This window comes from Trachypithecus francoisi, unplaced genomic scaffold, assembly GCF_009764315.1.
Source record: "Trachypithecus francoisi isolate TF-2019V2 unplaced genomic scaffold, Tfra_2.0 Lachesis_group4, whole genome shotgun sequence".
Lineage (NCBI taxonomy): Eukaryota > Metazoa > Chordata > Mammalia > Primates > Cercopithecidae > Trachypithecus > Trachypithecus francoisi.
The window spans coordinates 113797699-113823557 of NW_022681469.1; the positions used below are offsets into that span (position 1 = coordinate 113797699).

At 46.0% G+C, this 25859-nt stretch overlaps 1 protein-coding gene and 1 non-coding gene across 14 annotated transcripts in view; one reads left to right on the forward strand and one right to left on the reverse strand.

The window, feature by feature from the left end:
* The first annotated feature begins 7274 nt into the window (after positions 1 to 7274).
* Positions 7275 to 25859, forward strand: part of TRRAP (transformation/transcription domain associated protein) — a 134889-nt gene continuing 116304 nt past the window's right edge. For 8 of the 13 annotated variants that reach the window (XM_033191761.1, XM_033191767.1, XM_033191765.1 and 5 more), the window contains exons 1-7: positions 7284 to 7422; positions 9840 to 10000; positions 10719 to 10768; positions 19248 to 19358; positions 21082 to 21186; positions 22445 to 22528; positions 24405 to 24461. In XM_033191761.1, coding sequence (XP_033047652.1) covers positions 9901 to 10000; positions 10719 to 10768; positions 19248 to 19358; positions 21082 to 21186; positions 22445 to 22528; positions 24405 to 24461 — 507 coding nt within the window. In that variant the 5' untranslated portion in view covers positions 7284 to 7422; positions 9840 to 9900. Of the gene's footprint in view, positions 7423 to 7733; positions 7866 to 9839; positions 10001 to 10718; positions 10769 to 19247; positions 19359 to 21081; positions 21187 to 22444; positions 22529 to 24404; positions 24462 to 25859 lie in introns of those variants that run through there. The other 5 variants (XM_033191769.1, XM_033191772.1, XM_033191766.1 and 2 more) reach the window with 4 other exon arrangements.
* LOC117073889 lies at positions 13722 to 13825 on the reverse strand. Its single transcript, XR_004433436.1, has one exon. It is a non-coding gene; the product is annotated as a small nucleolar RNA U13 (small nucleolar RNA).

The window sequence follows — 25859 nt, forward strand, 5'->3', positions numbered from 1 at the left end:
TGCTGTGAGATGGGGCTCCTGCTCATATCTGGGCCCAGGGCCACTTCTTTGTCACTGAGGGCCTTGTGGGAGTCAGGCAACTGCAGTGAGGGGTGACCGGCCTACACGGTTACTGCCATTTGCCTTAGAGAAGCAGGGCTGGGCTCTGCTAGAAGCTGAAGGGGCCTGGCTGGCCTTAAAGGCTGGAAGCCCTGTGGGTTCTGGTTCCAGCTATGCTACTGCTTTGCTACAAACCTGGGCAAGGGATCCTCCCACACAGTGAGGGCCTTTGACCTCCTCTCTGGCTTGTGGGGCACTGATGGACCATCACTGCACCACCCGGTGCACTGATATCAAGGCATCTAAAGCAGGGGTCTCCAAGCCCCTGGTCGCCAGTACCAGTCCATGGCCTGTTAGGAACTGGCTGCACAGCAGGAGGTGAGCAGGGCCTGTGAGCCACGCTGAGCTCCACCTCCTGGCAGATCAGCAGGGCATTAGATTCTCAACCGAGTGCAAACCCTACTGTGAAATGCTCAAGTGAGGGATCAAGGTTGTGTGCTCCTTATGATAATCTAATACCTGATGATCTGTCACTGTCTCCCATCATCCCCAGATGGGACCATCTAGTTGCAGGAAAACAAGCTCAGGCTCTCACTGATTCTACATGATGGTGAGTGTGTAATCATAATAGAAATAAAGTATACAATAAAAGTAATGCGCTTGAATCACCCCAAAACCATCCCTCCAACCCCTCATTTGTGGAAACATTGTCTTTGGTGCCAAAAGGTTGGGGACTACTTGTCTAAAGGGCCCCTGGTTCTGGGATAGCTGTGAGTTTCCCTAAGAATGGGCCCCACCGGCCCCACTGCCATGTTCAGGGAATGGAGGGAGAATAGATTTGAGTGAAAAGTTGAAAGGGCTAGACAGGGCCGGGCACAGTGACTCACACCTATAATCTCAGCACTTTGGGAGGCCGAGGCGGGTGGATCACGAGGTCAGGAGTTGAGACCAGCCTGACCAAGATGGTGAAACCCCATCTCTACTAAAAATACAAAAATTAGCCAGACACGGTGGCAGGCACCTGTAATCCCAGCTACTTGGGAGGCTGAGGAAGGAGAATCACTTGAACCTGGGAGGTGGAGTTTGCAGTGAGCCAAGATTGTGCCACTGCACTCCAGCCTGGATGACAGAGCAAGACACCATCTCAAAAAAAAAAAAAAGGTTGGGGGGAGGGTCGGGTGTGGTGGCTCACGCCTGTAATCCCAGCACTTTGGGAGGCCAAAGTGGGCAGATCACGAGGTCAGGAGATCGAGACCATCCTGGCTAACATGGTGAAACCCTATCTCTACTAAAAAAAAAAAAATACAAAAAATTAGCTGGGCGTGGTGGCGGGCACCTGTAGTCCCAGCTACTCGGGAGGCTGAGGCAGAATGGTGTGAACACGGGAGGCAGAGCTTGCAGTGAGCCGAGATTGCACCACTGCACTCCAGCCTGGGTGACAGAACGAGACTCCATTCTCAAAAAAAAAAAAAGTGCTAGACAGATGTCACCCCCTAGTGGCATCAACTGCCACAGTGGTGATAAATACCAGGCCTAGGAACAAGGGGAATTAGGGTTCTCCCTGAGAGTTACAGGACCCTGGAGAAGTCACTTTCCTCTCTGCTAATTTTTTTAAAATTATTTTTTTACAGAGATGGGATCTTGCTAGGTTGCTCAGACTGGTCTCAAACTCGTGAGCTCAAGCGATCCTCCTGCTTCAGCCTCCAGAGTAGCTGGGACTACAGGCATGAGCCACCATGTCAGGCCCCCTTTTTCTTTAAAATGGGCATCATAATAGTCCCAACACAATGAGACTATTGTAAAGATAAAAGGAATTAACATGTAGAACAGAGCTTAGGACGTAGTAAAGGGTTCAATCAGTGTTGGGTGTCAAATAGGAATTGCTGAAGGACTTGGGAGAAATTGGCTTGTTCAGCAGGAGTTTGAAGCGCTTGAGAAGAAAATAGTCACGGTTGCAAAGCTGCAAATCTTTAAGACTGTTTAACATAATTGGAAGGTCAGGTTTCTCCTGCGTTTTAAAATGTACCGAATAGAATAAGACGTATTGTTTCTAAAATGTGTAACTTTATTTCACTGAGTAAGAATTTCACAGCAGCCACAGTGTTATCTATGTTATGGAAGCCACCTTCAAGGCCATCCTGAAATTGATGCTGATGCCACCCTTTGGCTACTTCCTGTTTTCCACTCAGGATTTTCTTTTCTTTTTTTCTTTTTCTTTTTTTTTTTTTAGATGGAGTCTTGCTCTGTCACCCAGGCTAGAGTGCAATGGTGCGATCTGGCTCTCTGGCTCCTAGGTTCAAGCAATTCTTCTGCCTCAGACTCCCAAGTAGCCGGGATTAAACAAGCCCACCACCACGCCTGGCTAATTTTTTTTTTTTTTTTTTTTTAGTAGAGATAGGGTTTCGCCATGTCGGCCAAGCTGGTCTCGAACTCCAGACCTCAGGTGATCCACCCACCTCTGCCTCGCAAAGTGCTGGGATTGCAGGCACGAGCCACCACGCCCAGCCAGGATTTTCCATAGGCATTACCCTTACCCCATCACCACCAGCACCACCCTCACAGTACCCATCTCTGCTCCATCCCATAACAGGCTGGGAAGCTTCACTCTTCCAGGGAGTATCTGATAAGGGAGGGGCAGCAAATCTTCTCAGAAGGCTAGGTTTCCTTTTGATTTTTTTCTTTTTCTTTTATTTTTTGAGATGGAGTCTAGCTCTGTTGCCCAGGCTGGAGTGCAGTGGCATGATCTTGGCTCACTGCAACCTCCGCCTCCTGAATTCAAGCGACTCTCCTGCCTCAGCCTCCTGAGTAGCTGGGATTACAGGTGCACACCACCATGCCCAGCTAATTTTTGTATTTCTTAGTAGAGACGGGGTTTCATCACGTTGGCCAGGCTGGTCTCAAACTCCTGGCCTCAAGTGATCCACCCACCTCTGCCTCCCAAAGTGCTGGGATTACAGGTGCGAGCCACCGTGCCCAGTCCAGAAGGCTAGCTTTTCTTTTCTTTTTTCTTTCATTTTCTTTCAGAGAGGGGTCTCTTTACATTGCCCAGGTTAGTCTCAGACTCCTGACCACAAGTGATCCTCCCACTTCAGCCTCCAGAGTAGCAAGGATTACAGGTGTACACCACTGAGTGCAACTTGGCTTTGCTAGATTAATGTTGTTGGCTAGAAACAGAATTGGAGCCATGTATGTAATTTTAAATTTTCGAGTAGTCACAGTTCAAAAAAGAAATAAGTGATATCAATTTTACCGCTGTTACAAAACTCCACATATTCAAAATATCATTTCAACATATAATCAATGTAAAAATGATCAATAAACTGGGAGCAGTGGCTCACATCTATAATCTCAACACTGTGGGAGGCCGAGGGGGAGGATCTCTTGAAGCCAGGAGTTCAAGACCAGCCTAGCCAACATGGCAAAACCCCATCTCTACTGAAAATATAAAACCTAGCCAGGCGTGGTGGCAGGTGCTGTAATCCCAGCTACTCTGGAGGCTGAGGCACGGGAATCTCTTCAACTGAGGGGCAGAGGTTGCAGTGAGCCAAGATCACGCCACTGCACTCTAGCCTTTTTTTATTTTTTGTAAGGGTTCACCATCTCATGTGCATTTTACACTGCGATTTCATCTCCATTCAGATGGGCCACACAGCACATGGGGCTAGCGGTTACTGAAGTGGAAAGCACAGCACTCAGTTGTCTGGGTACAAATGGTACAAATACGTCTGATCATCCCAAGAGTCTTCTTGGTCATCCTCCTTTTTTTTTTTTTGAGACAGGTTCTCTCCCTATTGCGCAGTCTGGAGTGCAGTGGCATAATTGTGACTTGTAGGTCACTGCACCCTCTAACTCTTGGGATCAAGTGATCCTCCCACCTCAGCCTCCCAAGTAGCTGGGATTACAGGCATGCACCACCATGCCCAACTAATTCTTTAGATTTTTGGTAGAGATGCAGGTCTCACTATGTTGTCCAGGCTGGTCTTGAGCTCCTAGTCTCAAGTGATCCTCCTGCCTCAGCCTCCCAAAGTACTGGGATTACAGGCACGAGCCACTGTGCCCGGCCTCAAGAGTTATTTTTTTTTTTCCCCACAAATTCTCCCAGCCTAGCCTATAGGGGCCACAAGTACCTCTTACCAGGGTGACTTTGACCCTCCTCCAAGCATCCTCACCTATGCCATGTGTCTTCATCCCTGTTACTTAACATGTAGTTGGGTGCAAAGTAGATGCTTGTGGAATGGCTGAAAGGATAAGATGAGGTCTCCCTTTGATAACTCCCCCAAAGCCTCGAACATGACTCAGTGTTGGAAGCCGTTTGTCCGTGCCTCCTCCGTACTGACCTTGGACTGCTTTTGCAGACACCATGTCATATGGTCACACAGCAGCACAGAGGGGACCTTCTCTCCCCTGGCGAGGTGAGCATTGCTCAGAACAGACACTGAGGGCAGCCTTAACAGGGGATGCCTGGAGCCAAACATCTAGAACGGCAGCCACGGGTAAGGGTCTGGGACCTGGGGACAGATCAGATGTTGTGAACAGTCAGACCTCATTCATCTGGCTCTGGGAGGGGGCGGTGGGGAAGGGATGGTGGCCTGTTTTGGTTCATTGAATTTTTCTGGGTAATGGAAAGTTCACACTTCTTTGATGTCAATTCTTGTTGATGAAAGTCTTTCTAAAGCAAGTTAGTGTTAGTTGGTCTGTTGGCCCTAGCAAGGTAGTATAATCGAATCTTCTTTGGTCATTTGAGGGCAGCAGCCCTGCGGTCCATATCCCTACCACACATCCTCATTGTCCTGCATTGGAAATTAACTATGGGAGGTCGGGGGGTACGGGGCAGGTAACGATGACTCGGAATCAGCTCCCGGGAGATGCATTTGGGGCTAAATCCTGGAGTAGCTTGGAGGGGTCAAAATGAGTTCAGGGATATCCTTTTTTTTTTTTTTTTTTTTGAGAAGGAGTCTTGCTCTGTCACCGAGGCTGGCGTGCAGTGGTGCCATCTTGGCTCACTGCAACCTCTGTCTCCTGGGTTCAAGCAATTCTCCTGCCTCAGCCTCCCAAATAGCTGGGATTACAGGCACTCACCACCACACCTGGCTAATTTTTGTATTTTTAGGATAGATGGCGTTTCACCGTGTTGGCCAGGCTGGTCTCAAACTCCTGGCCTCAAGTGATCCACCCGCCTCAGCCTCCCAAAGTGCTGGAATTACAGGTGTGTGCCACCGCGCCCGGCCTATTCCTTCATTTTTTAGAGACAGGGCCTCTCTCTGTTGCCTAGTTTGGAGTGCAGTGGCGTGATCATAGCTCACTGCAGACTTCAACTCCTGGGCTTAAACGATCCTCCTGCCTTAGCCTCCCGAGTAGCTGGGACTTCAGGTGCATGCCACCATGCCCTGCTACTTTTTAAAATATTTTTTAGAGATGGGGTCTCGCTATGTTGTCCAAGTGGGTCTCGAATTCCTGGCCTGAAGCAATCCTCCCACCTCAGCCTCCTGAATAGCTGGGATTCTGAAAAAATCTCCAAAAATCCTGAAGGATTTTAAGCAGAGGAGTGAATGTGATCTAATTTACCTGATCGGGATGAAGTTGACACCATCCCTCACCTCTAATTCAGGAGACAGATGAGAAAACAGGCAAAAATCATGAAAGTGTGATGACTACTTTGATAGAAGCTTAGGCCACCTGAAAGTGCACGGATTTTGCCAATGTTAGGGCCAGGCTTAACTGTAGGTCTTTATCATATGCAACTGAGCCAAAACTTACTTTTTAAAAAGTGTCTACAGCTGTTTTCCTAACGCCCCTCAAAAAACAATATTAAACAATCGTTTAGCACACTAATTTCAGCCCTCAAATATTTCAGTCTTCAACTTTGGACCTCCTATTTATTATTTTTTAATTTTTATTTTCTGAGACAAAGTCTCGCTCCCATCTCAGCCTCCCCAGTAGCTGGGACCGCAAGTGCCTGCCACTAAGCCTGACTAATTTTTGTAGTTTTTGCAAAGACAAGGTCTCGCTATGTTGCCCAGGCTGGTCATGAACTTCTGAACTCAAACAGTCCTCCCACATTTCAGCATTTGGCCTCCTGAAATGCTGGGATTACAGGCATGAGCCACCACAGCCGGCCTGGACCTCCCACTTTTTAGGGGGCAGTGGAGGTAAGACAATAGCAGATTTTGCTTGCAAACAGGCAACCTCTTCCGTGATGGAAGGGCTATTCTGATCCATTTTGTTTTTCCTGGGACAGAATTAACTGGTGCTAAAAACATCCATTCACAATCCCAACATTTCAGCTGTGGCCTTGTTCTCGAGTGGCAACATAAACAAGCAAGGAGTTTGTTTCAGAAAAGAGCACCTCCCCTCCAGGGTACCCACGGGCATTGCGGCATTTATTTATTGCAGGGTGTGCAATGTATCTGTCTGGGAAGGGAATATAATGATCTTGGTGAGTTAGTGGCAAAGGCGGTGAGGGTGGGGGGCAGGTGAAGGAAGGTGTAGGAGGTGGAACCAGGGCCTGGAGGTGGCCAAGTTCACGTCATGCTTCCACACTCTGTCCCTGTAACATGGTAACCATGGTGGCTGACCGTACCTTGACCTTCGAGACACCTTTTGGTCTGGCCCATGCCACCTCCCCTGGCTCCATCCCCACTCTATCCCTTCATTGCTCTGGCCTGGCCTAGGCCTCTCTCCATCCAGTTTTGATGGAGGTAGATCTGCCTGCCAGGTGGATCCAGCCTCGGAGGTAAAGCAGCTGCAGAACCAATGGGGCCTTTCTGCACCTGGGCGGCCACTTCCAGGAAGCCCACCTGGACTTTCTTTCACTAACAGGGTCTCGGTCCATCTCCAGCCTTCACCTTCCCAAAGACCCTCCTGGCTTCCTCTCCCTTCTGCGGGCCGAGAAGAACCCCAGGAGGGCAGCGGGGGGCCAGGAGCGAGGAGTGGAGGTGGCAAATCCTACCCCGTCTGCCACCTTCAGTCCAGTGGTGGACAATACCTGGGCCCCATCACTGCCAACTGGGGAAGCCCCCCACCCCCCGCCAGGTGCCCACCGCCCCCAGGATCCCCGAGCATTCCCCGAGGCCTGGCTCTTGGGAGGAGACTTAGGGAAAAAGGAACCCCTAGAATCTGGGCGCCGGCCCTGCCCCGTCACGGCTGGCGGTGGTTTAAAGGGCTGGGGCCCACCCGGACGGCGGACGCCCCTCCCCGTGCCCGCGCCCGCCCAGGCCGCACCCACTTGGGGGCGGCGCGCCGGGGCCTGGCGCTCGGTCGGCGGGTGCGGCCGCTTTAAGCGGGGGCGGGACTGCGCGCGGCCGAGCGGCTGCTAGGAGGGCTCGGCTGGGGGTCGCAGGGGTCGCGGGCCGGGCCTGCGGGAGCCGGGCCGCCGAGGTAGGGGTAAGTTGGCGGGCGGGTGTCCGAACGGCCCCGGGAGGTGCGCGCGGCCCCCAGGCGTGGGGAGGCCTCTGCGGCGCGGCGGCTCCGCGGAGGGATGGAGCTGGGGGCTCCGAGCGCCCCGGGATCCTCTAGGCCCTAGCCAGAGCCCACCCGAGGCGGCGGGGCCTACAGCATTTGCGGCCGAGCTGCGAGGAAGCTGTGGGAAGCGCAGAGCTCGCGAGCGCGGGAATTGGCGCTCGTCGCTCGCCGTAGCTCGGCCTGGGACGCGGTCGCGGAGCGCCAGGGACGGCGACAAAAGGAGGGAACCGGAGGGCCGTTTGCGAGCTGAGAGATCGGGTGGGACGTTGGGGTCCTGTCCCTCCGGTGGCGCCCTCCGGCCAACCTGGCACCTCCGGGCCTCTATGCAGGCTCTGGGCTCGTTAGGCCCGGCGAGGGGAGAGAAGGTAGCGGCGACCACAGCGCCCCCTCTGGCCCGGCGGCGCCCCCTCAGGCAGGGCTCGGCGGGGTCTGGGGGCAGCGGGGCCGTTTTGTCCCCGGGAGTGGGAGCGGGCGTGGCACCAGCCCGGCCTGGGCCCTCGGCGTTCGGGGTGGTGAAGTTGCTTTCCCTCAGACACGCGGAATGGGGGCGTTTCCCCCCGGTCAAGGCCCCCAGGCTCCGCGGGACCCCGGGAAATGGAAGAGTTGACGACTTCCGTGGGAAGGGGGAAGTTTGGACAGGACTAGGGAGGTTCTTAGGCAGGGAGAGGCCGTGACCCCGAGTCTTGGGTCCCCTGGGATGGGGATGGGCAGGGAGAGGCCGTGACCCCCGAGTCTTGGGTACCCTGGGTTGGGGATGGGCAGGGAGAGGCCGTGACCCCCGAGTCTTGGGTACCCTGGGTTGGGGATGGGCAGGGAGAGGCCCGAGACCCCCATGTCTTGGCCCGATGGAGATGGGGAAGGGGGTGTGGGGTCTTCTGTCTTGGGGCGGGGGTGTCACCTGAAACAGGCAGTTGCCAGGTGCCCTAGCAGGGCATGACACACTCTCCCGCCTTGGTTTCCTTCGTGGCTTTTCCTACCTGGAGCCAGAAGGCTGGGGCTTCTGGTGGGCTTGTTGTGGGACACCTGTGGGCATGCTCTCTGCATGGAAGAAGGGTTTTTGGTGTCTAGGAGAGAGTGGCCGGAAGGAGCTCTCTAGTGTCACCTGTGTCCGCTGCAAAGCAGTGTATCCGGTAGGCCTGCAGAGGCGGTCCTGGTGTGTCTGTTGAAAGAAAACGAAGCTGTGAAACTGCCTCTTAGTGCAGAGCGGGATTATGCAAGGAGGAGGGGTAAAAGCAACTTATTTCACCAGCTTCTCGGGATACTTTGTGACACCTGTTAAAATGGAAACCAGGTCTCCATCTGTGTGTCAGCTGGGAGCAGCCGTTGAGTACCTACTGTCTGCCAGCTACAAACAGAATTCATAGTTTCCCGTGCCCCTCACATAACCACAGTCTGGAGGGGTGCTGCTTGGGAGCCCACCTTTGGCACTGGGGATTTTGATGCTGGCTGAAGTTTGGAAATCAGTCACACGTACAACCAAGGTTGCCCCGATCCAGCCTGCTGCTTGTTTCCCCCCCCCCCCCCCCCCCCCCCCCGAGACTGAGTCTTGCTCTATTGCCCACGCTGGAGTGCAGTGGCACAATCTTGGCTCACTGCAATCTCCACCTCCCGGGTTCAAGTGACTCTGCTGTCTCAAGCCTCCCGAGTAGCTGGGATTACAGGTGCCCGCTACCATGCCTGGCTAATTTTTGTATTTTTAGTAGAGATGGAGTTTCATCATGTTGCCCAGGCTAGTCTGGAAGTCCTGACCTCGTGATTTCCCTGCCTTGGCCTCCCAAAGTGCTGGGATTCTAGGCGTGAGCCACCGCGCCTGGCCTGCTGCCTTGTTTTATAACGCCCATGAACTAAGAATGGTTTTATATTTTTAAATGGCTGGGGAAAAGAGGAAGGGTATTTCATGGTAAATGAGAGTTATATGAAATTCAGATTTCAGCGTCCATAAATAAAGTTTTATTGGAACACAGCCTCACTCATTTAATTACATGTTGTCTGTCTGTGACTGCTTTCTGGTTATAGCAGAGCTGAGTAGTTGTGACAGACTGTGTGGCCACAAAGATTAAAATATCTACTATATGGCTCTTTACAGAAAACGTTTGCCAACCACTGACTCAGGGAAAGAGGAAATACCATAGGAAAGAAAAGTGTCTGCGTAGAAAAATCATGTTTCAAAATTAATAGACAAAATGGGTAAACTTCATATTCAAAAAACTAGAAGGAATAGTGTTAGATTCTGGATTAAGATGAAAGCATATCGATTATATAGGCATTTAGGTAAGATTTTCACAGAGATTGTGATCCTGTGGCCCCCGTAAGTTGACTAACTATGCCTCTTTTCACAGGCTGGTTGAACTCATGGACCTGATACTTTTCTCTTGAGAAGCAAACCAGCCTAAAAGAAAAATGGCATTTGTTGCAACACAGGGGGCCACGGTGGTTGACCAGACCACTTTGATGAAAAAGTACCTTCAGTTCGTGGCAGCTCTCACAGATGTGAATACACGTGAGTTGATCCTTTTTGTCATTAAGAAATGCATAAACAAGGCCGGACGTGGTGGCTTACGTCTATAATCCCAACACTTTGGGAGGCCGAGGCAGGTGGATCACCTGATGTCAGGAATTTGAGACTAGCCTGGCCAATGTGGTGAAACCTGTCTCTATTAAAGTACAAAAATTAGCCGGGCGTGGTGGCTCACGCCTGTAGTCCCAGCTATTTGGGAGGCTGAGGCAGGAGAATCGCTTGAACCCAGGAGGCAGAGGTTGCAGTGAGCCGAGATCACGCCACTGCCCTCCAGCCTGGGTGACAGAGCGAGATTCTCTCTCAAAAAGAAAGAAAGAAATGCATAAATATGACACATCCATCTCAGCTCCAATGTTGTGCACTTTAAGATTAATTGTAACATTAACTTTTATTCTCGTTTTCCGTTTCTCTACCTTGTAGAGAAGCAAAGTGATGAGTAATACTGGCTGGAGCCCCAAAGAGGCACATGTGTGTATGTTTGTGTGTATGTATATGCTTGTCAGTGCATGCACGTGTATGTCTGGGAGTACAAATGTGTGCGACTGGTTATAGGGAACTAGCTATGTGCCTTCTATTAGGCCATGACAGTCAAACTGATAAGATCTGATTGCTTCTCTTAAATTACTAAATCCAAGTTTTGCATTAACATAATTTCCTTAACATAATTTCAATTACCTGATGCTTGTATTGCCATTCACAGCTGATGAAACGAAGTTGAAAATGATGCAAGAAGTTAGTGAAAATTTTGAGGTATGAGCATTATATTTTGTATTTTTCATTTTGAGGTAAATACTGTCATGCACTTTCCTGTTCCTGCTTTGTCAGTCTTTTTACTAGCAACTCAAAGATCGTTGTCTTTGTTCAAGTAATTTATTATATTTCGAAACTGACATTTGAAACTTTGTACACAGTGTTTTCCATCTTCACGCTAATGATAGCGAACCCCACACCGTGTTGAGGGTTGTAAGTTTTGTTTTGGTTGTTTTAACAACATTTTTTCATTTTAAAATATGATAGCTCTTATAGGCTACCGTGCCTGTTGGGATGTACTCAAATTATTCTTGTGTTTAGTTTCTTTCTTTTTTGGTTTTTGTTTGAGATGGAGTTTCGTCTTGTCGCCCAGGCTGGGGTGCAGTGGCGTGATCTTGGCACACTGCAACCTCTGCCTTCCAGGTTCAAGCGATTCTCCTGACTCAGCCTCAAGAGTAGCTGAGATTATAGTGCCTGCCACCACGCCCAGGTAATATTTGTATTTTTAGTAGAGACGGGGTTTCGCCATGTTGGTCAGGCTGGCCTTGAACTCCTGACCACAGGTGATCTACCTGCCTCAACCTCTCAAGGTGCTGGCATTACAGGCGTGAGCCATCTCACCTGGCTTGTTTATTGTCTTTTGAGGTGGAGTCTGACTCGTCCAGGCTGGAGTGCAGTGACGTGATCTTGGCTCACTGCAACCTCCGCCTCCCGGGTTCAAGTGATTCTCCTGCCTTAGCCTCCCAAGTAGTTGGGATTACAGGTGTGCACCACTGTGCCCAGCTGATTTTTGCATTTTTAGTAGAGACGGGGTTTCACTATGTTGGCCAGGGTGGCCTTGAGCTCCTGACCTCAGGTGATCCACCTGCCTTGGCCTCCCAAAGTGCTGGGATTACAGGCATGAGCCACTGTGCCTGGCCGAGATGCACTCAGATTTATGTTGTAAATTTGTTGTGTTCAGGTAATTTGATGGTATATTCCTATGCAATGAGATCTGGATGTCATTTCTGGTTCTGCTAATTAGAACATCTGTGACCTTCATCAAGAAAGAACTTTCTTTCTTGTGGACCACATATCCTACAATTTTATACGTACTGCGTGTCCCTCAGACACTTTTCATTTTTCTTCAGTCTTTTTTCTTTTTGTCCTTTAGATTGGATAATTTCTGTTGATCTTCTGAGAATTTTTTTGTTATCTCCAGCCTGCTGGGTTTTTCTTAGAATTTCAGTTTATGTTTTGTATTTTTAAAAATTTTAGCTATTGTGCTTTCAGTTCTAGAATTTCCCTTTGGTTCTTTATAGATTTCATTTATCTGCAGATTCCCCATCCTCATTTATTAAGACCATATTTTTCTTTTATGTTTTGAACACACCTACTGTATGAGGGCTGTTTTAAAGTCTTCATGTATTAAAGCCAACATTTGGGCTATATGAAGTTCAATTTCTATTGGCTGTGGGCCTCATTATCCTGTTTCCTTGTCTAGTAATTTATATATTTATATATTTTGAGACAAGGTCTTACTGTCACCCAGGCTGGAGTGTAGTGGTACCATTTCGGCTCAGAGCAACCTCAACCTCCTGGGCTTGGGTGAGCCTCCCACCTCAGCCTCTTGAGTAGCTGGGACTACAGGCATGCACTACCATACCTGGCCAATTTTTGTATATTTTGTAGAGATGAGGTTTCACCATGTTGTCCAGTCTGGTCTCAAACTCCTGCCTCAGCCTCCCAAAGTGCTGGAATTATAGATGTGAGCCACTGTTCCCAACCGTCTAGTAATTTTTTTACTGTACAGTGGACACTATATGTGAGACATCGTAGGGACTCTAGATCCTGTTATCTCCCTCTGAAGAATGTCAGTGTTTTGTCGTAGGAGGCAGTTCGGTTACCAGCTGATCCCACTGAATTTGCATAGGATTGGTTTTATGCTTTGGGGAGGATCTGTGGATGGCCCAAGGTTTTTCCCAGGTCTCTAACTTGGTGGGATTCAACCTTCAAATTCTGCCTTTGGATCTCATCAGAGGCTGATTTTAGGCTTTGTTGGCGTTGGTCTAGAATAGGCCATATTCTAGGACATGGTCTAGCTGGATGTGTGAGTTCTGGGATGTTATTAAGATCTTAAGTAGGTCTTTGCACTCCGGCTAGGCTTGAAATCCAGCATTCTCTAACATTGCTAGATGTTATCTAGCATGTAATGAAGATATCTAGATGTATCTTCATTCACCTTGCAATTTTTTTTTTTTTTAGGATAGGGTCTCCCTCTGTCGCCCAGGCTGGAGTAGAGTGGTGTGGTCGCAGCTCACTGCAGTCTCAATTTCCTGGGCCCACCTCAGCCTCTGGAGTAGCTGGGACCACAGGTGTGCACCACCACGACCCACTAATTTTTGTATTTTTAGTAGAGATGGGGTTTCGTCATGTTGCCTAGGCTGGTCACGAACTCCTGACCTCAGGCGATCCGCCCACCTCGGCCTCCCAAAGTGCTAAGATTACAAACGTGAGCCACCATGCCCGGCCGCATCTCTCAGTCTTGAAGCAGGTACACTGTGGTGAGCTTCAGGCAGTGTCACCCTGTGTGTGTGCAGTCCAGTCCTCAGCTGGCTTCACTGGAGGCCTGCTCTGTGATTTGCTTTTCTCTGGTGCTATGCCCTGCAGATTCCAGCCACTTTAGCTCTCCTAAACACTAAGGATTTTACTCCTCAGCTCAGCAGGCTGTGACCCCTGCTTGGACCCAGCTTGCTGAACTCCAGTTGGAAAATCGTACCGAGGCAGAGAACCATGGTGGTCATGGGGCTCAGCATGTGAATTTCCCTTCTCCTGGGAGTCATGCTCCGGTATTGCCCCTAATCCAACACCTGAAAAAAGTTATCTTGTATTTTGCCCAACTCTTTGGTTCACCTGGGTACCAGTTAGTCTCATAGACAGATGAGAAAGTCACATTTGTTACTTATTTTTTTCACATCAGATGGGTAATGTGCTGACATCATAACAAGATTTAAGGGAGGCACGTCTCACACATAAGCGTCAAACCCCAATCATCATGCTTACAAACTACAAAAGGATCATGTTTCCGATTTTTATTGTTTATTTGATTAAAAAAAATTTTAAGAGACAGGGTACAGTGTGCCCTGTACAGGGTACAGTCTTGCCGTACAGTGGTGCAATCACAGCTTACTGCAGCCTTGAACTCCTGGGCTCACGTGGTCCTCCTGAGTAGCTGGGACTGCAGGTGTGAGACACTATGCTTGGCTAATTTTTCTTTCTTTCTTTTTTTTTTTTTTTTGAGAGAGAGACAGGATCTCGCTATATTGCCCAGTCTGGTCGAACTCTGGGCTCAAGCAAACCTCCTGCTTTGGCTTCCCAAGGTGCTGGTATTATAGGTGTAACCCACTGCGCCCAGCCAATGTTTCTTTTTTAAAATGTGAGGATAATAATCTAAGAACAATAGAGAAAATGTTCCCTAGCTTCCATAAGGTTTTTTGTATTAATAAACGTTAAATACATGCTGGTGGGGTTAAATCAAATACCCTACTATCTGTACTAATGGATAGTATTTTAGCTTTTTTTTAAATAGATATTTTCAAGGACTTGTTGCCTTGAGCTGAGCTAGAAAAAAACCTTGAGATATTTAGAGATCTAGCTAAAGAGCTTTCTCTTCTGCCCAAGCTGCTAAAACAAGCTGTTTAAAAAATACATATATTTATAAAAAGGTGAGAGGCAGAAGAGGATATGCCTGCATTCTGCATTTTGTTGGAAGAACTGATCTGAGAGAACCATAGTCCTGGCAGGTTTGTTGGAGAGGCTGAAATGGGCAGTCTGTGAACCTGCAGGAACAAGCCCTTGAGTCAGGGCTCTGAGCGTGGACATACGGCTATCTGGATTAAATATCTGTAAATATCTGACCCTTTTGAGGTTCTGAGACTTCTCCTTTTTAGGATTTGCAGTTATCAGATTGCCTCCTTCCTGGCTTTTGGTCTCAGATGCATTTATTAACAACTAAAAGTTAGTGGGGCAAGTCTGGGTGTGGTGGCTCACGCCTGTAATCCCAGAACTTTGGGAGGCTGAGGCAGGTGGATCACTTGAGGCCAGGAGTTCGAGACCAACCTGGCCAACATGATGAAACCCTGTCTCCAAATACAAAAATCTAGCCGAGCAAGGTGGCACGTGCCTGGCCTGTAGTCCCAGCTACTCGGAAGGCTGAGGCAGAGAATCACTTGAACCTGGGAGGCAGAGGTTGCAGTGAGCAGAGATCAGGCCACTGCACTTCAGCTTGGGCAACAGAGCGAGACACTGTTTCAAAATATTACATATATATAATATTACATATATAAATACATAATCTACATATATATGTATATATATATCTGTATCTGCGAGGCAGTATAGTTAGGGCTTTTCCAAGTAATGACTTTTGCAATCTGTGTATCAACATTTACCTTAAATGAAATTCAGATGACGGAATTCTTCAGAAAATTAAATACTAGAATGACCATCAAAAAGCAGTTCTTGGCCGGGCGCGATGGCTCACGCCTGTAATCCCAGCACTTTAGGAGGCCGAGGCGGGTGGATCACGAGGTCGGGAGATCGAGACCATCCTGGCTAATACGGTGAAACCCCGTCTCTACTCAAAATACAAAAAATTAACCGGGCGCAGTGGTGGGCGCCTGTAGTCCCAGCTTCTCGGGAGGCTGAGGCAGGAGAATGGCGTGAACCCGGGAGGCGGAGCTTGCAGTGAACCGAGATAGTGCCACTGCACTCCGGCTTGGGCGACAGAGTGAGACTCCGTCTCAAAAAAAAAGAAAAAAAAAGAAGCAGTTCTTTAAATTACTACCATCCCAGAAAAATGTTTAAATGAGGTGAGTGAAATTTTAAAAACTCCCAGTGGTTTCAGGAGTCTTACAGCTTCATTATTAAATGGGCCATCTTTCAAGACAAACCTTCAGGTTAGGAATCACGTGAACAATTTATCTGGATCAAAAAGCTGGTGGCTGAGTTGAGATACTTGCAGAATAACCAGGCAGCTTGTTGAATGAATCTTTTTTTAATTATAAAAATTTTTTTTAGAGACAGGGTCTTGCTATGGAGTATAGTACCTATTCACAGGTGCTATCCTAGCATACCGCAACATTGAACTCCTGGGCTCAGATGATCTTCCTGCTTCAGCTTCCGAACAGTGGGGACTACAGGTGGGCACCACCATGCCCAGCTTGAGTGAATTGTTTTAACTGGGGAAATTCTTTTCTTTTTTAGACATGGTCTTGCTATATTGCCCCAGCTGGTCTTGAACTCCTGGGCCCACACAATAGTCCCACCTTGTCCTCCTAAATAAAGTGCTAGGATTACAGGCATGAGTCACTGTGCCCAGCCTTACTGGAGAAATTTGAAATGCAGATGTTTGAAAGCCGTGTAATCAGTAGTTAATATGGACTTATATGCAAATATATTTGACTTCTTAATAACCTGGCAGTTAGTTCAGTATTCCAGCATGAATCTTCTCCCTCTTTTCCTTGAATCCTTGATTGTGGGTGTTTCATCAAAAGTCTTAACCTTTAGGGATGAAAGGTGCCAAACACAGTTCTTCTGCCCGACACATTCACTGAATGCTTAGAGAGAAGCTATTTGGTTTCTGCACATTCCTGGGGCCGCCTCCCATACAGTGTTCTGTGTGAGTGGAGGCCCCAGAAATCTACACCAGGTTGGCCCAGGAGACAGGTGCTTACGTGTGTTAGCCGGACATGGTGGTGGGCTCTGTCATCCCAGCTACTCCGGAGGCTGAGGCAGGAGAATCACTTGAACCTGGGAGGCGGAGGTGGCAGTGAGCCGAGATGGTGCCATTGCACTCCAGCCTGGCGAAAAGAGTGAAACTCCGTCTCAAAACAAAACAAAACAACCCGCAGTGGTTTTCTTTCCTTGCTCCATACTGCTTTCTGATTTTTGACTGTTTCACTGTCCTTCCTTTACAGACCCCTCTTCTGAAATTGCGTAATATGATAGACAACTCCAGAGCTTTCTCTTTAGCCCCACATTTAACCGCCCAGGTGTCTGTTCTCACCAGCTTGTCAGACTCCTCATAGTAAAAGTTGAACTCCAGGCCGGGCGCGGGGGCTCACGCCTGTAATCCCAGCTCTTTGGGAGGCCAAGGTGGGCAGATCACCTGAGGTCAGGAGATGGAGACCATCCTGGCTAACACGGCGAAACCCCGTCTCTACCAAAAATACAAAAAATTAGCGGGGTGTGGTGGCGGGTGCCTGTGGTCCCAGCTACTCAGGAGGCTGAGGCAGGAGAATGGCGTGAACCCGGGAGGCGGAGCTTGCAGTGAACCGAGATCACGCCACTGCACTCGAGCCTGGGTGACAGAGTGAGACTGTCTCAAAAAAAAAATTAAATAAATAAAGTTGAACTCCAGTCCAGGTGTGGTGGCTCATGCCTGTAATTCCAGCACTTTGGGAGGCCAAGGCAGATGGATACCTGAGATCAGGAGTTCGAGACCAGCCTGACCAACATGGTGAAAACCCTATCTCCACTTAAAAAAAAAAAAAAAAAAAAGCCAGGTGTGGTGGCGCACGCCTGTAGTCCCAGCTACTCGAGAGACTGAGGCAGGAGAATTGCTTGGATCCTGGAGGCAGAGATTGCAATGAGCCAAGATCACACCACTGTACTCCAGCCTGGGCGACAGTGAGACTGTCTCAGAAAAACCTTAAAAGTTGAACTCCTTTCTTTTCTGTTTCCTTCTCCAAGATGCTGAACTCTGTTTATGCCTTTTACACTCGTGCTTTCGCTTGATTTTGTGCATTTGCATATGCTTTTCTTAGAATCTTTTCTGCCTTTTCATGGGTAACTCCTACTTGCCTTTCAAGTTTTAGTGTTAAGTGTCACTTCTTCAGGAAGGTGTCCTCCGTGCTTGGTTACATTTAGTAAATGATGTCTCACAGTTATATGTTCCCTTAGTTGTTGACACAACCCCCTTCATGGTTCTGTATCCTTAGTCTTTTTGTTTGATACCTGTCTTACTTCCGCTGCTGCCTCCCCCATCTCTGATGACATGAATATTACGTGTTCTCTTCATTATTTTATCCCTTTTGAGTACATGATAGGAGTTCAGTAAATATTTGTTGAATGAATAAGTGAAGCATTAAACAAGAAAAAGAATTTGGGTGTTAGATATACTTGATTTGAATCCACTTCTAAAACTTTACCTTTTCTTTTTTGATATGAGGTCTTGCTGTATTGCCCAGGCTGGCCTGGAATTCCTGGACTCCAGTGATCTTCCCACTTCAGCCTCCTGAGTAGCTGGGACTACAGACCAGCCAGTGTGCCCATTTTGAAAACTTAACCTTTAGATTCTCTTTCCTTATCTGTGAAATGGAGATAATACCTATCTTAGAGATAATACCCATCTCAGACTAAATGAGAAAGACTAAAAGGCACACAACACAGTATTTGGCACATAAGTGCTCTGTAAATAACAGCACAACACTTACGAGCATGTCCTGTAGGCAGTGTTAGAAACTTCATAAACTTTGCATGTATTAACTCATGCAGTCTTCACAATAGTCCTGTAAGGAAGGCGGGAAATAACATCCTCAGAGAGTTTAGGTAACTGTCCAAAGTTTTTACTTCCTAAGTGGGATCCAGAAACTGCCCTAGTATCTTCACTTTATAGTTTTATTTCCTAGTCTCCTTTTTTTATTTTTTATATTTTTTTAAATAGAGATGGGATTTCACACTGTTGCCCAGGCTGGAGTGCAGTGGCACCATCATAGCTCACTGCTGCCTTGAACTCCCAGTCTGAGGTGATCCTTTTACTTCAGCCCTCTGAGTAGCTAAGACCACAGCACAGGCACGTGCCACAATTCTCAGCTTTTAAAAAAATTTTTTTGTAGAGATGGAGTCTTGCTGTGTTGCCCAGGCTGGTCTTGAACTTGTGGGCTCAAGCGATCCTCCTGCCTCGACCTCCCAAAGTGGTGGGATTACAAGCATGAGCTACAGTGCCCAGCCCTTCCTATTCTCCTTTTAAAATCAGTACTAGGATCAATAATGGATTAGATTAGATTATAATGTAATTAGTATACATCTAATTAGTACATAATGAATATACATCTAACTAATATGTTAGTTTGCTCAGTCTCTTCATTTTTCCAGATCAAGAAACTGAGACATAGAAGCTAAATAACTTCGTAGAGATTTCATACTTAGATTGTGGCAGAGCCAAGCTAGAATGGGTTCCAGGTTCAGCATTTCCCAAAGCATTGATATTTCTAATTTTAATAGTAAAAGTTAGCATTTAGTTCTCCTGAACTGAATTTCAGAAATACAACCATCCTAATTTAAAATTATGTTATTACTAAATAATACAATAGCACAAATTTGCTTTTGGCTAAAATGTTTTATATTCCTTTGCAGTTAGTTATTATATTGAGTGAATTTGAAATGAAGATACGTACACATAACTGAATGGAGTCTTCTTTTATTTTTGCACAATTAGAATGTCACGTCATCTCCTCAGTATTCTACATTCCTAGAACATATCATCCCTCGATTCCTTACATTTCTTCAAGATGGAGAAGTTCAGTTTCTTCAGGAGAAACCAGCACAGGTAATGTAAAAAAATACCACTGAGAAGACAAGGGTGCTTTGGGATTGTGACCGGTTACGAATTAACTCAGAAAATTTTCCACGGTTCCACTTAAAAATGAAAGAGGGTTTATCACATATGGCTAACTTTGTTCAAGACCGCTGCCTCCTCAGTTACATGTCTTGGTTTGATTTTTGTCTGGGACGTCTCTTACAATTTATATTATTCACATTTGCCAACTGATGTCGTATGTGTGTACACTGTTATAGACCAGTGCAAATGTATACAGAAGAAGAAATGACCCTTCCCATACCTGTTGCCCAATTCCAATCTTATTATCTTATTAATGTCATTTCTTTTTTTTTTTTTTTAAGACAAAGTCTCACTCTGACACCCAGGCTGGAGTGCAGTGGTGCCATCACAGCTCACTGCAGCCTTGACTTCCTGGGCTCAGGTGATCCTCCCACCTCAGTCTGCCCAGTAGCTGGGACTACTGGTGTGCGCCACAATGCCTGGCTAATTTAAAAAAAAATTTTCTGTGGAGAATGGGTGTCTTACTCTGTTGCCCAGGCGGGTCTTGAACTCCTGAGCTCAATAGGTCCTCCTTCCTCAGCCTCCCAAAACTCTGGTATTACAGGTGTGAGCCACTGCGCCTAGCCTAATGTCAGTTCTTATAGCTCATGGTCAATTTTGTTTTATCCACACACCCCCAATACACTGTTTGTACCTCCCTGCCTTGATCATTTAGAAATAGTCCCATTATATATATACACACACACACACACACGTGTGTGTATATATATATGTGTGTGTGTGTATATATGTGTATATACATATGTGTGTATATATATATATATTTTTTTTGAGGCAAAGTCTCGCTCTGTCACCCAGACTGGAGTGCAGTGGCACGAACTCAGCTCACTGCAGCCTCTGCCTCGCAGGTTCAAACAATTCTCCTGCCTCAGCCTCCCAAGTAGTTGGGATTACAGGCACACACCACCATGCCCGGCTAATTTTTGTATTTTAGTAGAGACCATGTTGGCCAGGCTGGTCTCGAACTCCTGACCTCAGGTGATCCACCCACCTCGGCCTCCCAAAGTGTTGAGATTACAGGCCACTGCACCCGGCCTACTACTTTTTCCATAAATATTTCAGCATGTAGTTCTTAAAAATAACTTTTAAAAAACATTCCCATAACACCAGCTTCTTAGTAAATAAAGCATTTTTATATCATACTGGTGCAAGACCTGATGTATTTGAGGTTTTAGTTGTCAGCTCCACAGACAGAATCACAGAAGCTTAGCACAGCTCATGATGTAACTAGTCCTTGGGCCCAAGGTGGTTGGTCATAGCATTATGGAAGCTAATGCGAGATGGTAAGGGGAGATCCCAAACTATGTTCAGTTTGTGTTTTGCTCTTTTATCTTCAGTGGACTCTGTTCGTACACCAGTGTCCGTCTGTTGGACTTACTGATAAGCCATGGAAGAGGAGAAATTGGCTTAGTCGATTAAAAGTCGGTACAGAGTTGTAGAAATACTGAAAATGATCATCTGCAGTACTTACTTTGGGTTACATTTAAGTAGTTTCTAGGACTGTTTCAAAAATTGGGCCATCTTGTAGGACGGTGGTTTGTTGCTAGTGCTGGGTGTAAACAGCTGTGTGACACTTGCAGAGTGTAAGATAATTAATTTGGAACGCTTGGAAGTATTTTTATCCTTGCATTTATTTATTTTTTCTTGCCAGCAACTGCGGAAGCTAGTACTTGAAATAATTCATAGAATACCAACCAACGAACATCTTCGTCCTCACACAAAAAATGTTTTGTCTGTGATGTTTCGCTTTTTAGAGGTAACTTTTGAGAATTCATTCTTGTCGTATAGCCACATGTAAAACTTTCACTGATTTTTTTTATGGTAAATTTCAACATTATACAACTGTTTTTATCTTTTGCCCAAGTTCCGAGTCACAGGAGTAAAACTTTTTCTTAATGTCCCTTTTCCCCCATTTCCTCCACTCAGAAAGTTTACTTAATTGAAAATCATCGAGTTAACTGAGGAATTGGCTAGACACAGTGGTATCTTTGAAATGGTTGTGGACGGTGAGCCGGGTGTGGGCCCACAGACACCCAGTGAGTGGCTCACTTGCATTGTTCTTTCCGTGTGTATCTCCAGTGCAGCGCATTACACCTAGTAGATGCTCATAAAGAGTATCTGACATCCTTAGGGCAAATCCATCTGGCACCTCCAAAATTGTTTTCTTGCTTCTCTTAGTCTTTTTTTTTTGAGATGAAGTCTCGCTGTGTCGCTCAGTCTGGAGTCAGTGGTGTGATCTTTGCTCACTGTATCCTCCGCCTCCCGGGTTCAAGTGATTCTCCTGCCTCAACCTCCCGAGTAGCTGGGATTACAGGCCCGTGCCACCACGCCCAACTGATTTTTGTATTTTCAGTAGAGACAGGATTTCGCCATGTTGGTCAGGCTTGTCTTGAACTCCTGACCTCGTGATCCACCTGCTTTGGCCTCCCAAAGTGCTTAGATTACAGGCGTGAGCCACCTCGCCCTCTCAGTCTTGATGCAGTTAGATTTCATTCGTGTTTCTGGGCCCCTTGGAAAGTTGAGTTTGGATTCAGTCTTGGCTGGGACACTTTGTTGCTGTGTCATGCCAGCCACATTGCTTAACCCCTGAGATTTTGCTCCCTCACAGGTCAAATGTAGATGGAACCCCATCCTCACAGAGCATTTATAAGGTGCTTAGCACAGGGTCCAGTCCATGGTGCTTGCCCAATAATTCTTTACTGGTCTTTTCACAATATTGTCCAACAACGGTAAGTGTCATTTGGGCCAGGAAGTCCTTAGCTCCTGGTGCCACTTGCCATGAAGGCCAGTGAAGCCCCTGTCCAGGTTACTCATGCAGAGCTGGCTGGTGAGATTCCCTTCTTGTGGCGCACGAAGCTTTCTGTCTGGAACAACTGTGTTCTGTGAGCTGGTAAATTTTCAGCAAATCCAATAGAAGCTGGTTGATGGAAAGTGTGTGTGCAGAAACTGCTTAGAAAATTAATCTTTAAAGCTAGTCGTCAGAAGTATAACTTTCTTTAAATGCTTTTTTTTAGACGGAAAATGAAGAAAATGTTCTTATTTGTCTAAGAATAATTATCGAGCTACACAAACAGTTCAGGCCACCGATCACACAAGAAGTAAGTTGTTTAAAATCCTGATAGCATTTATAAAGTGTGTCAGCATGTTCCTTCTGTGAATTTTTTTGCTTTCTCAAAGCTGACTGAACACATGCTGTTTTCAAGTGTAGAAATATAGCCTAAGTTTGGGGCATTTCTTTATGAGTTTAATATTGACTTAAAAAAAAATGTATTTATCAATACTTTGCTAAATTGGTTCCGTAGTTGAAATGTATTAAATGACCAAACTGACAGGTTATTTGGGCTGTTCTGGTATTTATGCGTATGATGTACAAGTCATTTTATGTTGTACAGGGATTAAGATGTGGGCTCTGAAGCCAGAGCCGGGTTTGAATCTCACCTCTGCAATTCAGTAGCTGTGTGACACTGGTTAAGTTTGTAACCTTTTAGAAATTTTTCTGTAAAATGACATCCTTAAAATGTCATTTGAGGAATTAGGCATAAAATTTAAAGTTCTTAGCAGAGTGCTTACTGTATAGGTAGATTGGCATCTACCTATACAGTAAGCAGCAAGTATACATTTACCATAATTATATCTTCTCTGATGATAACCTAAGTAAGTGCCTGTTACAGATGATTTAACATAGAAATTAAATTACTTATTACAATTAAAAATTATTGAATTAAATTACTTAAAATAGAAATTAAAAGTATAAAGATGAAATAGGATTCCTGCCATCTCAAAAACAGGATTTTATATCTTGGTGATTTTCTTTCCTTTTCTTCTTCTTTCTTTCTTTCTTTTTCTTTTTTTTTTTGAGATGAGTCTTCCTCTGTCACTCAGGCTGGAGTGCAGTGGCGCAGTCTCGGCTCACTGCAACCTCCGCCTCCCGGATTCAAGCGATTCTCCTATCTCAGCCTCCCCGAGTAGCTGGGACTACAGGCTCATGCCACCACATCCAGCTAATTTTTTTTTTTTTTGTATTTTTAGTAGAGATGGGGTTTCACCATGTTGCCAGGCTGGTCTGTTACTCCTGACCTCATGTGTTCCGCCCACCTCAGCCTCCTAAAGTGCTGGGATTACAGGCGTGAACTGCCACACCCGGCCTTTTCTTTCCTTTTTCTCACCTTAATATGTTTGTATATTTTCTGCATAATTGTGGTAATACTGTATATAACATCGTATGGCTTGATCACTTTATGTTAAGTGTAAGCATTTTCACAGTCATAAAAAATTCTGTATACAATTAAAAAAAATTTTTTTTTGTAGAGACAGGGTCTCTCTATGTTGCCCAGGCTTGTCTAAAACTCCTGGCCTCGAGTCGTCCTCTAGTCTCGGCCTCCCAAAGTGTCAGGATTGTAGGCATGAGCCATGTGCCCAGCCACAATTATTTTTTAATGGGTACAGAGTATTCTTTCTTATGGGTGTCCTTATTTCTGGATATTGAAGGTATTTCACACTTCTTATTTTAATGATTATTATGGAATACCTTTGTTTCAAATTATTTCATAGACTAGCTTTGTAGGAGAATTACCAAGGCAGAAGCATTGAAGTTTTAATGCTCCTGTGTTAAACTGATTTCTAGAAAGGTTTCAGTAGTTTATGGTCCCACAGTATGAGAGTCTGTCTCTCATTCCATCCTGTCAAGCATGTGTATTACTGTTTTTTGAAAGGCAAAAACTGGCATTTATTTTAATTTTCAACTCTTTGCTCTTCCTGAATCTGAAACTTGTTTTCTGTTTATCAGTACTTTATATTTACTTATTTTTTGTTTGTTTGTTCACATCCATTGCCTATTTGTATCTTGAGCCCACCATTTTCCTTACCTCTCTTATGAGTTCTTATGTAGTAAGACAATTACAACTTTTCTTATTTATTATAGGTATTTTCTGTTTATGAATATCTTCCTGTAATGAAAGTATCTGCTTTTTTTAGATTCATCATTTTCTGGATTTCGTGAAACAGATTTACAAGGAGCTTCCAAAAGTAGTGGTATGTTTTCACTTTGGTTTTAATTAGTTACATTTGTTTATACTTCCTTATTCCAAAAAGTCTTTAGAACATTTGGGTTGGAGAAATAGTGTTTGGGGAGGGGATACTATTTTAGAATGGGGAATGTTTAGTGATGGTTAAAAGCTAGGTTGATAAGTCAGCCATTCAAAACAATAGCTTTTTAGTTTCTCTCTTTCATGTAAGTACTTTTTTTGTACATAAAGGCAGTATATTTTTATTGTAGCAATTTTGGAAAAAAACTTTTCATAATTCATTTACTTGTAAGCAACCATTGACATGGAGATTTTGCTTTTGTTTTTCACTTTGTGTATTTTAAAGATGGTTGAATTTATAGGCTTGAAGACTTTTTGGGGAGGTGGTGTATATTTTTAGTGTTTTTTAAAATTTTACTAACATTTTTTTCGATCTCTTTAACTCTTACAAGCAGTGCCACAGTATACAGGTTTGTGGAGTAGAAAAGGAAAATCTCTTTATCTCCTTCCCGCTTATTAGAAGTAAACACTCTTGCCAGAAGAACAGCTTCTTCCAGACCCTTCTTCTGGGAATCATAATTCTTTTTTTTTTTTTTTTTTTTTTTGGCAGGGGATGCGGGGAGACTGGGTCTCTGCCCAGGCTGGAGTAGAGTGGCACAATCTCTGCTCACTGCAGCTTCCACCTTCTGAGTTCAAGCAGTTCTCCTGCCTCAGCCTCCCAAGTAGCTGGAATTAACAGGCGTGCAGCACTCCACCCAGCAAATTTTGTCGTTTTAGTAGAGACGGGGTTTCACCATTGTCTGTCAGGCTGGTCTTGAACTCCTGACCTCAGGTTATCCACCTGCCTCAGCCTCCCAGAGTGCTGGGATTATAGGGGTGAGCCACTGCAATCAGCCTAAAGATTTCTTTTTTAATCTTTAAAAAGTTTTTACCCATGCCTGTAATCCCAGCACTTTGGGAGGCTGAGGCAAGTGGATCATGAGGTCAGGAGATTGAGACCATCCTGGCTAACATGGTGAAACCCCATCTCTACTAAAAATACAAAATAATTAGCCGAGTGTAGTGGCGGGCGCCTGTAGTCCCAGCTACTTGGGAGGCTGAGGCAGGAGAATGGTGTGAACTCGGGAGGCGGAGCTTGCCAGGAGGAGCCAAGATCATGCCACTGCACTCACTCCAGCCTGGGCAACAAAACAAGACTCCCTCTCAAAAAAACAAAACAAAACAAAACAGTTTTCAAATTGATATAGGATAAAATTGACTCTTTAGCATTTAAAGGATTTCAGTCTGGGGAGAATGTATAAAACTTAAAATTAGTGACTTTTAGTTGTTGCGTCCCACCGCCTGCTCTCCCGTCAGAGCCTGAGCACTGCTTTTCATAGGCAACTGCCTTGTTGAACGTGAAATC